At 45.5% G+C, this 14,466-nt stretch overlaps 1 protein-coding gene across 3 annotated transcripts in view; it reads left to right on the forward strand.

Annotated features, from left to right (window-relative positions):
• LOC142788232 (gamma-tubulin complex component 4-like) overlaps positions 1-14,466 on the forward strand; it is a 38,682-nt gene extending 24,216 nt beyond the window's left edge. For all 3 annotated transcript variants that reach the window (XM_075884817.1, XM_075884818.1, XM_075884819.1), the window contains 3 exons: positions 6,983-7,117; positions 8,551-8,670; positions 14,273-14,466. In XM_075884817.1, the coding sequence (XP_075740932.1) occupies positions 6,983-7,117; positions 8,551-8,670; positions 14,273-14,404 (387 nt within the window). In that variant the 3' untranslated portion in view covers positions 14,405-14,466. The remainder of the gene's footprint in view (positions 1-6,982; positions 7,118-8,550; positions 8,671-14,272) is intronic.

Raw genomic sequence — 14,466 nt, forward strand, 5'->3', positions numbered from 1 at the left:
CTACCCTTCATGTTCCTGAACATCATGATATGACTTATTTAAAATTCTTGTTACTCAATACCATAAACTTTTACCTTTGTCCAGTTTCTAAAAATCATGCATCCTGTTTTTAAAATTGAAGGTGAACAACGCACGTTTCTGCTCTTAATTTACTCAACTATGTGCTTGATTGGTGCCATTTTTGGTCTTCTTGTTTGAGTGAATACAAGCATTTCGTTTCACAGTTAAGCAAATGCTTTGTATCTTAGAGACATGGTTAGCACAAATAAATTGGCAGCATCTTAAAATTTTTACCGTGAGTGTCCTAATTTTCAGCTTGGTGTTATTCTCGTATGTTGCACATTGCATTTGACTCATAAGATTATTTTAAGAGTCGTCGTTTGTGCATTTTCACAGAGAACACTAGACTAGTGCAAATTTGACCTTGATGTTATGCTGTGAGCCATTTTGGCTAAGCACCCATCATGGACAAATGAAACAAGAACAAAACTGCCATGTGTAATGGGTCTCACTGGTGCTGTCTCGGGCCACCAATTATCTGATTTCCAAAAGATGGTTTATGCCGCACATAGCAAAACATGCAAATCGAAATCATGTGTTCTGACCAAAAGAATGATGAATAAATTTGGTTTAGTTACTAGGCTTGTGCTAATAGTGAATTTTAGGTTCGAAGTGAATTAAAGCAAATTGTGAATTTGGTCGAATAATTTCAAATCGAATTTGAATATATATATATATATTGCCACAGAGATGAAGTAAAGGAAGAGGAAGAACTCAAGCAGCTGATAGGCGCACGAGGGTGTTAATCAGCCATTGTGACTCTTGCCTGTGGGTCTTCCTCTGCAAACGCATTTTGTACAAAAGTCTCTAACCCCGTAACATATTGGTGAGAGGTGCTGGGTAACCATCAGGCAACGGAGCTCTGCAGCGGACGTCGCATCGGTTTTCCAAATAGGCCAATGCTGAGCCCTCCACGTCAACGTCAGTGTCTTCCACGAACACGGCGTCACAACCATACGTTTTCACGCCACGTAAGAATTCCGGTACATTCTGCGGGACCGATGGCGTCGACGTTGACGATTGGTTATCCATGTTCGAACGAGTGAGTGTGCCGAACAAATGGGATCCCACACTTCAATTGGCTAATGTACAGTTTTACTTGAGAGGCACGGCCAAGGTGTGGTATGAAAACAACAAAGAGGAACTCGCAAGCTGGGACCAATGCAAAGAAAAGATGTGAGAGGTGTTTGGGAAAACCGCGAGTCGCAAGATCGCCGCCAAAAAGGAATTGGCCTGCCGTGCCCAATCTCTCACAGAATCCCACTTCACATACATTCAAGACGTGCTGGCCCTCTGCCGAAAAGCCGAAAATGACATTACAGAAGGTGACAAGGTCGGGCATGTCCTGAAGGGGATTGCTGACGACACGTTCAATCTGCTGATGTGCAAGGGCTGTTCCACCGTGGACGCGATCATCAAAGAGTGTCATCAGTTTGAGCAAGTTAAAAGTCGACGCATTATGCCAACATTCACCCGACTTCCAAACACCGCTGCAACATCGACTTGCGAGGGCCAGTCCGCAACACAACGTCCGTCACCGCCGGGAGACCTGACACGCATTGTTCGTCGCGAACTGGAAGCAATGGCACCCTCGGCGTTCTATTCGCGCAGTACCGATACCACTCCTGTTATTGTTTCTTTTGTTCAAGCCATCATGCGCCAGGAGCTTGAAAACATCGCAGTGCATTCCGTGTGCCATGTCACCGCGCCCAGAGTCTGTGAACGCCCTATCACGATGTCCTCCTCTGACCGACGGTTTTCTCCACGTACTCGCAACCCTGCTGAGTGGCAAACTGCAGATAACCGCCCTATATGTTTCAACTGCCACCGCATCGGACATATCATGGTCCTTGGCACCTCGTGCAACGACTGATATGACCCGTTTCGACAATACCGCCCGCACATTTTCACCTGCCCAATAGTCCAATGCTGTTGACCATTATCGGAACACTTGTTACAGCCGCTCGCCTTCACCACGTGGGCACCAGTCTCGTTCACCGCAAATACGTCGGCCAACGTCCTGTTCGCCACAGCCATGGTGCTTCTCGTCCCCCGTGGCTTCCGGCCACGTTGTTCCGGAAAACTGAAAAATGCAGCCCCGGAGGTGATGCCGCATTGACGACTTCTGCAGCAAATCCTCTCTCCGTTGCCACCAGACGAAATGTAATAGACGTTGAAGTAGACGGTGTACCTGTACAAGCACTTGTAGACACCCGCGCAAGCATTTCAATCATTAGTTCAAGCCTTAGCACACGTTTAAAGAAAGTTCTGACACCAGCGGCGGCACAAATGCTCCGTGTGGCCAATGGCCGCATGCCGATGGTTCTCGGTCTGCGCACTGCCCGCTTAAGTATAAAAGATCACACTACTTCTGTCATTTTAGCCGTGATTGACCTCTACCCTTATGATGTTATCCTAGGTCTGGACTTCTTGTCAAATCATTCTGCTATTGTCGATTGTGCTACCGGCGTCCTTCAGCTAGAGCTGCCTCAGATAGTCGCTGAACCCCACACTGCCCCGCTGCACCTGTGCTTTCTACAGGATGTGCGACTGTCACCTCCGGCTGCTACCTACGTCGTTTTGACCACACAGCCACAGGTTCCCGATGGTCAATATGTCCTCCTTCCTTTCGCCGACATCCTTTTGAGCCGCAACATCGCCATTCCCCATACACTTGTGACTGTCACTGACAACTGTACCTCGCTCCCACTTCTCAATTTCAACTTGTGCCCTCAAGTGCTTCCTCGTGGCATGTTCTTGGCCGGCGTATCTAATGCTGACGAATTCGAAATAGCGGCTCTAACCTCTGAGATTAATTTGCTTCAGTCTCCTGTAGATAACAGCACCTGTTCTCTGCCAAATCGTTTCTTGAAGATGATTGCACCCAACCTCAATCCTGCGCAAGCCAACGACATCCATCGCCTTTTCGCGTCATATACCGACATTTTTTATTTCGTCGACAGACCTCTCGGGCAAACATCCACCGTTCAGCGCCGTGTAAACACTGGTGATGCCAGTCCTATTCGCCGATGCCCCTATCGTGTCTCCCACACTGAGTGCAGAGTTATTCAAGCGGAAGTTGACAAAATACTGAACAAAGGTGTCATAGAACCATCAAGTAGTCCTCGGGCCTCCCCTGTCGTCCCTGTGGAGAAGAAGGACGGTACTTGGCGCTTCTGCGTTGACTATCACCACCTCAACAAGATCACGCGAAAAGACATAGTATACCTGCTACCATGCATCGATGACGCATTGGACTGCCTGCACGGCGCTACATACTTCTCGTCTATTGATCTTCGGTCCGGCTACTGGTAGATTTCTGTCAATGAAAAGGACCGCGAGAAGACGACCTTCATTACACCGGATGGTTCATACCAGTCTAAGGTCATGCCTTTTGGACTATGTAACGCCCCTGCCACATTCGAACGAATGAGGGACTCTCTCCTGCATGGTTATAAGTGGTCTACTTGTCTTTGTTACCTAGACGATGTGATAGTCTTTTCATCTACTTTTGATAGCCACCTGACCCATCTCGCTGCAATTCTCGCAGTCTTCAGAACAGCTGGGCTACAACTCAATTCCAAGAGATGTCAATTTGACTGCCATCAGATTGCCATTCCGGGCCATCTTGTAAACGCCGATGGCATCCAATCAGACCCCGAAAAGATCTGCGCCGTCCGTAACTTTCCGGTACCCCGTTCTACATCCGATGTCCGGAGCTTCATCGGCTTATGTTCGTACTTTCGTCGTTTCGTGAAAAACTTCGCCGACGTTGCCAGGCCACTCACTGATTTGCTGAAGAAAAATACCACATTCTCATGGGGCCCTGAGCAGGCTCAATCGTTCACCGCTCTCATCGGCTACTTAACTACGACCCCCATACTTGCCCACTTTAATCCTTCTGCTGCCACAGAAGTTCGCACCGTCGCAAGTGGCCACGGTATCGGCGCAGATCTCGCTCAGTGGCACCACGGCAGACAGTGCATGATAGCTCACACCAGTCACCTGCTTTCTCCCCCTGAGAAAAATTATTATATCACCGAGAGAGAGTGTTTAACTTTAGTTTGGGCTGTCGCCAAGTTTCGGCCATATTTATATGGTCGCATATTCTCCGTCATTACGAACCACCACGCCCTCTGCTGGCTGACTTCTCTAAAGGATTCGACTGAACGTCTGGGTTGCTGGGCTCTGAGGCTTCAGGAATTTTTGTCTAGCATCAGCTACAAATCTGGCCGTTTGCACAAGGACGCAGACTGTCTTTCTCGCCATCCGGTGGATCCTCCTGATCCCGTTGCGACTGACCTGGAGATCAGCATAGTGGCGTTTGCTGACATCGGCGATATGCGCATTGAACAACCGCGGGATGAGTCAGCGCGCACTATCGTCGACGCCATTCAGTCTGACGGCCATGACACTGAATGACGTATGTTCGTACTGCAGGACGGCATCTTCTACCATTGCGAGGTCAGCACTGAAGGCCCTGAGCTTCTGCTCATCATTCTTCGTCATCTACGGCCTTCCATACTTGAACAACTTCAGGACGCAGTAACTGCAGGACACCTCAGTGTTTCCCACACATATTACCACGTGCGATGTCAGTTCTTCTGGCCAGGACTGTACCGCAGCATGCGTCGATATGCCGCCACTTGTGACCTCTGCCAACGCCAGAAAAGACCTTCTTTGCTGCCAGCTAGATATATTCACCCAATTGAAGTTCCCTCTGAACAATTCTATCGCGTGGGACTCGACCTTCTTGGCCCTTTTTCGATGACGACACTGGGAAATAAATGGATCCCTGTCACCACAGATTATGCGACCCGTTATGCGATAACAAAGGCCATGCCAACCAGTTGCGCCACTGACGTCGCATATTTTCTTCTTCATGACGTCATCTTACACCACGGTGCACCCCGACAGCTACTTAAGGACCGCTGCTGCTCCTTCTTGTCCAAAGTTTTCGACGACCTCCTTCGATCATGTGCCACAGGGCATAAGCTCTCTATCGCCTACCACCCACAAACTAATGGCCTAGCTGAACGCCTCAGCCGCACGCTCACAGAGATGCTTTCGATGTACCTCTCCAAAGATCATCGTGACTGGGACACCACACTGGCCTACGTGACTTTCGCATATAATTCCTCTCGACATGACACCATGGGATTCTCACCTTTTTATCTTTTGCATGGTCGCGACCCCAAATTTCTATTTAAAACCACCTTGCCTCTCAAGATATCTGCTTTTGAGTATGCTCGCGAAGCCATTGACCGGGCTCACATGGCTCGTCAAGTCGCCCAGTCTCGTCTCACCGGGCCACAGGATATGCAAAAAGCCCGCTACGACCACCGGCATCATAATATAACGTTTGCCCCAGGTGACCGCGTGCTCCTCTGGTCATCGTGTGGCCGTGTAGGTCTCTCTGAAAAACTTTTGTCCCGATACGCATGACCCTACCTAGTCTTACGTCAAGTTAGCAACGTCAACTACGATATGGGACCATTGCACTTCAATAAATCAAGTTCTTCACTTGTCGACATTGCCCACGTTTCGCGCATGAAACCTTATCTCTCCCGTACTTCTCCAGACTCGTGCGGAGACGGCGCTCCAACGCCCGGGGTCCTGTCACGGAGATGAAGTAAAGGAAGAGGAAGATTTCAAGCAGCTGATAGGTGTGCGAGGGTGTTAATCAGCCATTGGAACTCTTGCCTGTGGGTTTTCCTCTGTAAACGCATTTTGTACAAAAGTCTCTAACCCCGTAACAATACTACACGTTATAAAGTAAAATGGGCATATTTGTCATGACCTAACTAACCTGCACAATATACTACAAATTTTCCAAACTGGAACAAGACCTGTGCAAATGCCAATTTTTTGGTTCAAAGGAAGTGGAAACAACTTCAAATAGTAGCAGAATTTGACTTTTGATTGAATGCAAGTGATACCCTGAAAAATATGTCACTTTTTAATATTTGCTATACCTAAAGGATATAAGCCGGTATATCAATCTTTTAAACTTGAAGGGTGAATCGATGTGAGGGTAATATCCTCCTAGCTTTGAAGTGGGGCTTCGCCGCAGTACGAATTTTTTTCGGATATCTGTTTTCACGGTTTTGCACTGCTTTAATGATTTGATTGATATGTGGGGTTTAACGTCCCAAAACCACTATATGATTATGAGAGACGCCGTAGTGGAGGGCTCCGGAAATTTAGACCACCTGGGGTTCTTTAACGTGCACCCAAATCTGAGCACACGGGCCTACAACATTTCCGCCTCCATCGGAAATGCAGCCGCCGCAGCCGGGATTTGAACCCGCGCCCTGCGGGTCAGCAGCCGAGTACCTTAGCCACTAGACCACCGCGGCAGGGCCACTGCTTTAATGAAGTGAAACTACTTTTACAGGAGCATTTTATACATTTGAAGTTTTTACGGTTTAGCACTGCTTTATTGCAGTGAAACCACCTTTACAGAGTGTCACATGCAAAATAATATGCATTTATTCGTTCGTTTCGAATTATGTTAAATTTTCAATTATTTCAATTTCATTCAAAGTGAATTCAAATACTGCATTATGCTCGAACCTAATTGTAACAAAGTTTCATCTTACACAAAAGTAAGTTCGTTATATCCAAAAATTCATTATAAGGTATATTCCTAACACCATATTTATTTCATAGACTATTCTTCATTTACTTCGTTATAACTGATAATTTGTTATATCTGGGTTCGGTATATCGAGGTATGAGCGTATTCGTTCGAGTATTCAAAGCATTCGAATATTTGCACGACCGTGTTAGTTACCCTAACTCGTTCATACTTAATTTGTTTATGAATGTACATCACCAGAGCTGCTCTCCTAGAAAGTATGTACATGTAAAGAAATACATGTGACACACCAATGTGAACAAAGCTTGCTCCTCATTGCAGGTGGATGTGATAGAGATCCAGTTGGGTCGTCTGCTTACACAAGTGATGGAGACTCGAGATTTTGAAGCCATCCAGCACGTGCACAACGCCTACCTCGCTTCCCTTCTTAAAGACAGCATGATAATGTTGCAACCTGTAAGTTACCTACTGCATATTTCGACTTGTAAGTGGTGTAGAGCTTCCTATAAATACACTGGAGGAAACTCTGGTGCTGGTGTCTACGAGAGCTGCAACGCACGGCGCTTCAGCCAGCATGAGAATGATGGGTAGTATACAAATTTGTCTAATCTTCATACTTTTGGCTCTGTTCGACTTCACGTGGCTTGGAGCTGCTTGGTCACAAGACAATCAGCAAACGTTCAGCAGTTGCACTTCACTACCTTGAACTTTTCAGGCCCACCAATTCAAATCGGCTCACGAAGTTCACAAAAGTTTATTCTTTTATTTGAAACAAAACCAAAACACAACAACAAACGAAGCGACAAGTGTATTTGAAGCCAGCAAGCACGAAGACTATGCAAATTTGTGTGCTACCCATCACTTCATGGTGATTGGTAGCACACTCTTTTTTCACGCACCCTCAGTACTAGTGTGCCGAGATTCACAATGACTTTGGCTGGCATTTATTCCTGTTGCCTAGCAATTGAACGAGGTGATGTATCTTAACTGCACAGTATATTTTGATGATAGAAGCACTATGACTGAGATGTAGCAACTTTAATAATGCTACGTTGCAATTAGTACTCTGATGAGGAGCTGTTTGAGGGACACATATTCAGTTGAGTGTCTCCTGTAAGCACTTGTTCTATTGCGTCTACCTTGTACAGTGTCAATTTTTATGAAAGGGAACACGGCAGTGCGTGGCCTGCGTGCTCTGGCGGCTGCTGGCAGCGTGTTCAAGGGGAGCGAGAGCAACCGCAGTCTCTTTTGACGTCATCTCGCGGCAAGCAAAACAACCATTCGTTGCTGAGATGGAACCAGCGGCAAAATTGCGACCCCCTCCCCCCTGAAGGCGATTACGCGAGAGCCGGTAATCGCCTTCAAGGGGGAGGGGGTGTTGCAATCTTGCCAGCGGTTTCAGATCAGCCCTGACATCTTGTTTTGCTTGCTGCGAGATGACGCAAGAAGAGAACATGATTGCTCTCGCTCTCGCTTGAACACGTTGCCAGCAGCCACCAGAGCACGCAGGCCATGCACTGCCGTGTTCCTTTTCATAAAAATTGACACTGTACATGTCTGCTAGTGTTGGGGCACCTTTTGTTGCGTTTGATCAATTAGCTCAAAAAGCCATGTTCTCTCTTAGATGGTATAAGGCTCAATTCACAAAGCTGTATCATTTGACAACTGTTAGGAATTGTAATTTAGGCATACTGACTACATCATTCAAAAGATGGTGCTGCCCTCCATTGCTTTGCTGGAGGAATGTCAGGCAGAGGAATGCCTCCATGTACATTACTAATAATTATCTGGTGAACCACTTCCTTTTAATAATGTTGCCTAGTGTTCAAATTTCAAAACTTTATTCTTTGCGATGAATCTTGAATGCAAATATGGTGTGTTGCTTTCAGGTGCATAACTGTTTCAAGTCACTCTTTGTTCTGAGCAAGTCATTACATGGCATCTTTCCTGTCTCTATCGACAAACAGCTTTCTCAAAGGCAGTTCTCAGAATTTGAGAGAATCGAACAAGTAAGTTGGCGCTCCTTACGTTCATAGACCATTGCGTAGCATTGCCTATTGTAGCGATTGCAGACCTTTTTCCAGTGTTTACGTGCTTCAAGGATGTCATTAGCTTCTTTGATATGCAGTTTCTTATTCCCCTGCAACTTATCAACACTTGCTTAAAGTGAACTCGTAAAAGCATTTTAATTTCTATGATGTGCACTATTCGCACTTTCCACACACTGCAGCCAGACAACCGGTGTAAATTATTCTACTTTGATCTTAAAGTTTTCATCACCCAGCATCTGCAAGCAAGCCCCACCACGATGGAAATATCACAAATCAACAAAGTGTTCTGGGTTTTGCGAAGTCTGCATCTTGCATGCTGCCTAAATCACAAAAACTACTGTCGGAGTTAGCAGACGACAATTAACTCAGCGTTTTTTACATGAACTGCGTGCGACTGAGAGCAAATGACAGAGCTAGTGCTAGTAGTTGGTGAGTTGCAGTCTTCCCGTAAGGCTAGTGTTGACACCAGGCTAGTGTCAGGCTAGTGTTGACACCAGGGTGTCAGAACAAACTGCTTTTCGTTTTAGTTTTAGTTACGTTTCGTTTCGTTGCTGTTCCGGAATAAAAAAAAAATATTTCCGTAATAATATGTAATAGTTTTTATTTTCAGGCAAGGTTTGAAGTTAAACTAATTATAGCTTTCCTCTTTAAAAAGTGGGGCAGGGGTAAAACACATTCTTCAAAGGAGTCAAAGTAACTGTACAACGAATTCTCACAAAGTAGCACAAACCAGTACTCTTTAAAGTCATAGTATTTGTTTTCTTAAGTCAGCAATAAATTTTTTTGAGCAGGCTCACTGCTTTTTTTCAAGGGAGTCGCCATTATCTCAGAAGCAGCAGATCATCGAGCGTTATCTCCAATGTGGGAGACCACTGTTCTAATAAAACAAACTTTAGCACCGAGAATGCCCTCTTCATGCTGGCCAGCATGAAAGGCACACGATAGGCCACCTGTGTTGATAGACATCTCTATTCGCCACTGTTTTCATTTATTGTTGCAAAATTTCAGCACATCTTTACTTTGGAATGTCTGTCTGAAAAATGCTCTATTATTGCATTCCGAGGTATGCATCATTGCTCACGTTGCATTACCTCGGTAGTTCCAGATTGCCAAAATTTACCGAAAAATGATTGAAAAAAATTTTGATTTCACTCCAGAACTAAATAATAGATAACATTTCGGTTATGTTTTCGTTCAGATATATACTTTTTTATTTTTTTGTTTTCACCACTGTAAAGCCATCCTCTTGATATCAAAACTAAATATGTCTTTTTAAGGTAGTGGTGTTAAAAATATGTTCAATGCATTCCCAAGCACTACAACACTGTTTTTAGGGTTTTTGAGACTCGTGTTTGAGCAATTTAGAGCAACAAGCTGAAACTACTTAAGTTTCGTGTCTGTAATTCTTTAAGGTTTCTTTCTCACGAAACCCATGTTCATTTATAGCTATCGAGTATGAAAAAGTGAATATGTGGAATATTTCTGATGGGACCTTTCCAGCCTTGTGTGTAAAGCAATGATAAAGGTTTAGTTTATAGTTAACAGAAATAGCCATAGTTTGAAAGCATATTGCCACCTAGAGTTATGAGCCGGGAAGCCCTAGCGAGCCGAAAAGGGAAAAGAGAACAAAGAAGAAGTGTGTGTTAGCGCTTCGTTTAAAGATACACGCTCGTGTCTTTCTGCCCCGCTGTTCCTGTCTTGTCTTCACGGCTCTTGGTGCGGGACAAACTGATGGACGTGCTGGGTGATCTATGCATCGTACCCCTCCACATAGCAAGAACTCAAGCGTCGTACCGGTGGTCACTCCTGTGCACCGCACCAGCAGAAGAATCTGAGGGCAATCCCCTGAGTTTGGACTGCTCGTAAACAACATGGCAGCTCCGACCAGCCCTACTGACACCAACCGAAACGGTACGAACGGCACAACACCGCTTCATTGCACCTTATTCACACCGCGAACGCCAAATCCCTTTCATGGCACTGCACTTGAGGATGTCGGAGATTGGCTCGTTCATTGCGAGTTCGTTGCCGTGCACAACCAGAGGGATGATGCAGACAAACTGCGACATGTCTGTTTCAGTCTTTTGGACGGCGCACGTATATGGTATGAGAACCGGGCAGGTATTTTTACATCGTGGGAAGACTTCAAACGCCGACTTCTTGGGACATATGCCAGCCCTGACCAATGGGAGAGAGCTGAGCGCGATCTGCAGTCCCTTATACAACTGCCGAATGAAGGGGTTGCGATGTATGTCGATGCATGGCGCGTCTTTTTCATTGAGCTGATCCCGGGATGCCAGAAGAAAAGAAGGTACAGTACCTCATGTCAGGGGTGAAAGAATGCTTTTCAGTGGGCTTGTGCGCAGTCCTCCCAAGACTGTGTCCGAATTTCTCAGAGAAGCCGTCACCATCGAAAGCACTCTTAGGCACTGGGCCCCGTCATACGAACGGCACGTCAACGCTTCAACTATGGACTACTTGAGCTTTCGGTGGTCAAATGGATTTCTTCCGACAGCTCATACGTTCAGTCATCAGTGAAAAACTCCTGAGCAAGTACTTCGGACCCTACAAAGTATTACGGCGGTTGAACGAGGTCAACTACGAAGTCATTCCAGACCGAGGCTCGGCAACCACCCAGCGCCACTCACCACGAACAGAGATTGTGCATGTCGTCCCGTTAAAACCTTATTTTACGTGGTAATACTCGCCTTATTGTGCCAGGGCAGCAAACATTTTCTTTTTTTTCGTTGTCCATAGGGTCTCGAACGAACTTTGAACTGTATTAATGTTTTTTTTTTCTTATGACCAACCACAGACATTTTTCTCTTTTTTTTTGCACCTGCATATGCCCTGTGCACTATAAGTATAATTTCTCCCTTTCTTTTTATTCCCTTATGGGCCTTGCTGTCACCTTGTGTATGAGCATCGAGTAGATGCTCTGATGGGAGGGGGAATAATTCCACCTAGAGTTATGAGCCAGCAAGCCCTAGCGAGCCGAAAAGGGAAAAGAGAACAAAGAAGTGTGTGTTAGCGCTTCATGTAAAGATACACGCTCGTGTCTTTCTGCCCCGCTGTTCCTGTCTTGTCTTCACGGCTCTTGCTGTGTGACAATAAAAAATGCTATAATACTTAATTTTGTTACACATCAATCAAACCTAATTTATGTCTGTCACATTCAAGTGTCTGAGTCGGATTTAGTAAGCAATTGTAGTGAAATTTTGACTTAAGTGCTTGTTATTTTTTTTAAAGAAGTAATTAAAGTAATAACTTTGAGATATTGATACCTCAAGTTTAGAGGTCTACAACTACAACTTCACAGCAAAAGTTTAAATTGCAGTTTTATAATCTCTGCATGGCAGAGCATTTAGAGTGTCACTGAAGAGAGAGAGAGACAAAAAATAAGTTTATTTGTATCATAAAATTATGTCTATATTAACCTCAAATATCACTCTTTCCACGCTACGCAACTTGGCAAGCCTCAAGAGGCACAAAAACAAAACATATGGCACCATCACACTGAAGTTTGCACACCAGCTGATGATTGTAAACATTTGTTGGCATCTGCTCAGGTCTATTTAGTCGTTTGATGGTAAAAGTGGACTATACCATACTCTTAAAGGAGAACTTTGGTGTGTCCTCTATACTGGCTGTTATTGAGTGGAAATACAGTCTGGTGACTGATGTAGTCTAAGTTTGCTTGGAAGCTTGTCGACTACTAGATTATTAGATGCTGTAACGCCGTGGTTCTTGTTTCGCACAACGTGCAGGTTCGACTTGGGAGGTCCGAGGAGCCACCTCAGGACACTTCCCGAAGGACGAGTCCATTTGATGCATACCTTTAATAACAATAACTTGAGAACACTTGCCCCAAATATCACTGGTCCTACTCCTCAAATACAGTTACAAAGAAATGTACATGCTATGAGTTAATTACTCATCATTGAGTCCTACCACTCAGTCCCTGCACAGAGTTGGTCACGGAGAGTTGCAAAGGAGCGGGGTCTCACCCGCGTCGTTGAGTGGAAACCTGGCATGAAGCACGGGGTTGATGCAGTTGTCGTTGTAGTTGGCATCAGCACTGGGCAGCTACAGGAACCGTAGGAGAAGCAGCTTTCCTAGGCTGCCGGTAGGCACTGTACCAGCTGACGCTGCATTTCACGCACTGGCCTCGAGGTAGAGTCCCGGCCAGACAGCCCCACTTGAGCTCGAGCCTGAAGATCAACAGCTCAGACCTGTCCACGGGCACGAGAACGTCAGCGCAGCCAGGTAGTCCTGGAGCCCCCTCAGGTCACTGGACAATGAAGGTAGAAGCCTTGGCGCGGGTCCGAAACCAGACCGCCCTGATGCGTGGCTCGTCTTTCTCTGGCCACCGCTGTGACTCTTCTTTTTCTTCTCTGTCTCGTGAATGCTTCAAACAATCGCTGCGTTCAACTAGCGCTTCAGTCATTTGACGTTTGTTCGTTCACATCTGTGCCAGCTTCTTTCTCGTTGCCGATCTTCAACTTGGTTCACGGCGGGCACTTTAAACTCGGCTCACTCAATGTGCTTCAATTTCCGCGCACTCCAATCACTTTCAATTCCACGCACTCCATCACAGATGCCAAGCAGCTCGTTGACTAGCGTGTGCAATGCTGTCCCTCCGTACAAGGCACCGCAGGTGTTGGCACGGTGCCAAGTAAATTACACCGCTGCTGCACATTGACATCACGCTCGTCGCGGCGCCCACACTTGCCACCTCGTCTGTTCACCCGTAACATGTACAGCGACCGCCGCTCACGACACCGCTGACTCGTGGGTTCACGAGCAATAAACCTGACGTACGACGAAAACATTTCTGTACGTGTCACCTACTAGGCCTACGCCAAGCACCGCTTCAAACGAATCTTACAGAGCTTACCACAGCACCTGCGTTAGTACCGTTCAATCCGTGAAGCCACTTGTGTGCAACGCTACTGCTTCGCATCCCATCGGGGTTCCCTTCGGGGAGACGGACCAAGTTTTTTTTTTGTCTACAGTAAACCCCAGAATAATTGCTTCCAGAAAATTTTGCCATTCAATTATTTTTAGAATATTGGTATCCACTTGCGTGGAGTGTTGAATAGCAGGCTTGTCACTGCAGAAATTTTGCAAATTTTCACGGGATTCTTTAAAACTTAATACCGTGCACCACTTAATATATTGTTTTCTTTTCAAGTGAAAGAGTACACACCGTGATGGAGATTTTGAAAACACTTTTATGTCATCAAAGTATTTTCCCAAGGACCTTTGCTTAGTGTATTTCCCTCGCTTAGTGTATTTGCATAGCAACTGCCCCAGTGTTTAATATAGAATTTTTTGCAGTTTTTTACATGTTTGCAAGTATGGCATATTTATTTGCTGTTTCTAAACCCATTTACATGTTCCTGCAATGAAAAATGAGCTTGTCTAGAAGTTGATCTTTGTGATAGCAGTAGTCATTACTTATCAGGTTGCACAAATACATTATCATAGCTGTTTGTGATTGAAACCATAAACATAAACCTTAGGTTGTGTTTCATAAATTACACTTTTTTTTTTGCAGGAGTTCCAAAGTAATAAGCGGCTGCTCATAAAAGTGCTGTCCTCGCTGCACAGCAAGCTATCTGAAACACAGCCCTCCCAACTGCTAGTACGCCTGGACCCTGGTTGTATATCAGCCCTTGCAACCAATTAGGTGCGACACCTGAAGGCATTAAAATGGAATGTGCCAAAAGAATATACATAACATCAAGTGTA

The sequence above is a fragment of the Rhipicephalus microplus genome, unplaced genomic scaffold (genome assembly GCF_043290135.1).
Source record: "Rhipicephalus microplus isolate Deutch F79 unplaced genomic scaffold, USDA_Rmic scaffold_48, whole genome shotgun sequence".
In the NCBI taxonomy this organism is placed as follows: Eukaryota; Metazoa; Arthropoda; class Arachnida; order Ixodida; family Ixodidae; genus Rhipicephalus; species Rhipicephalus microplus.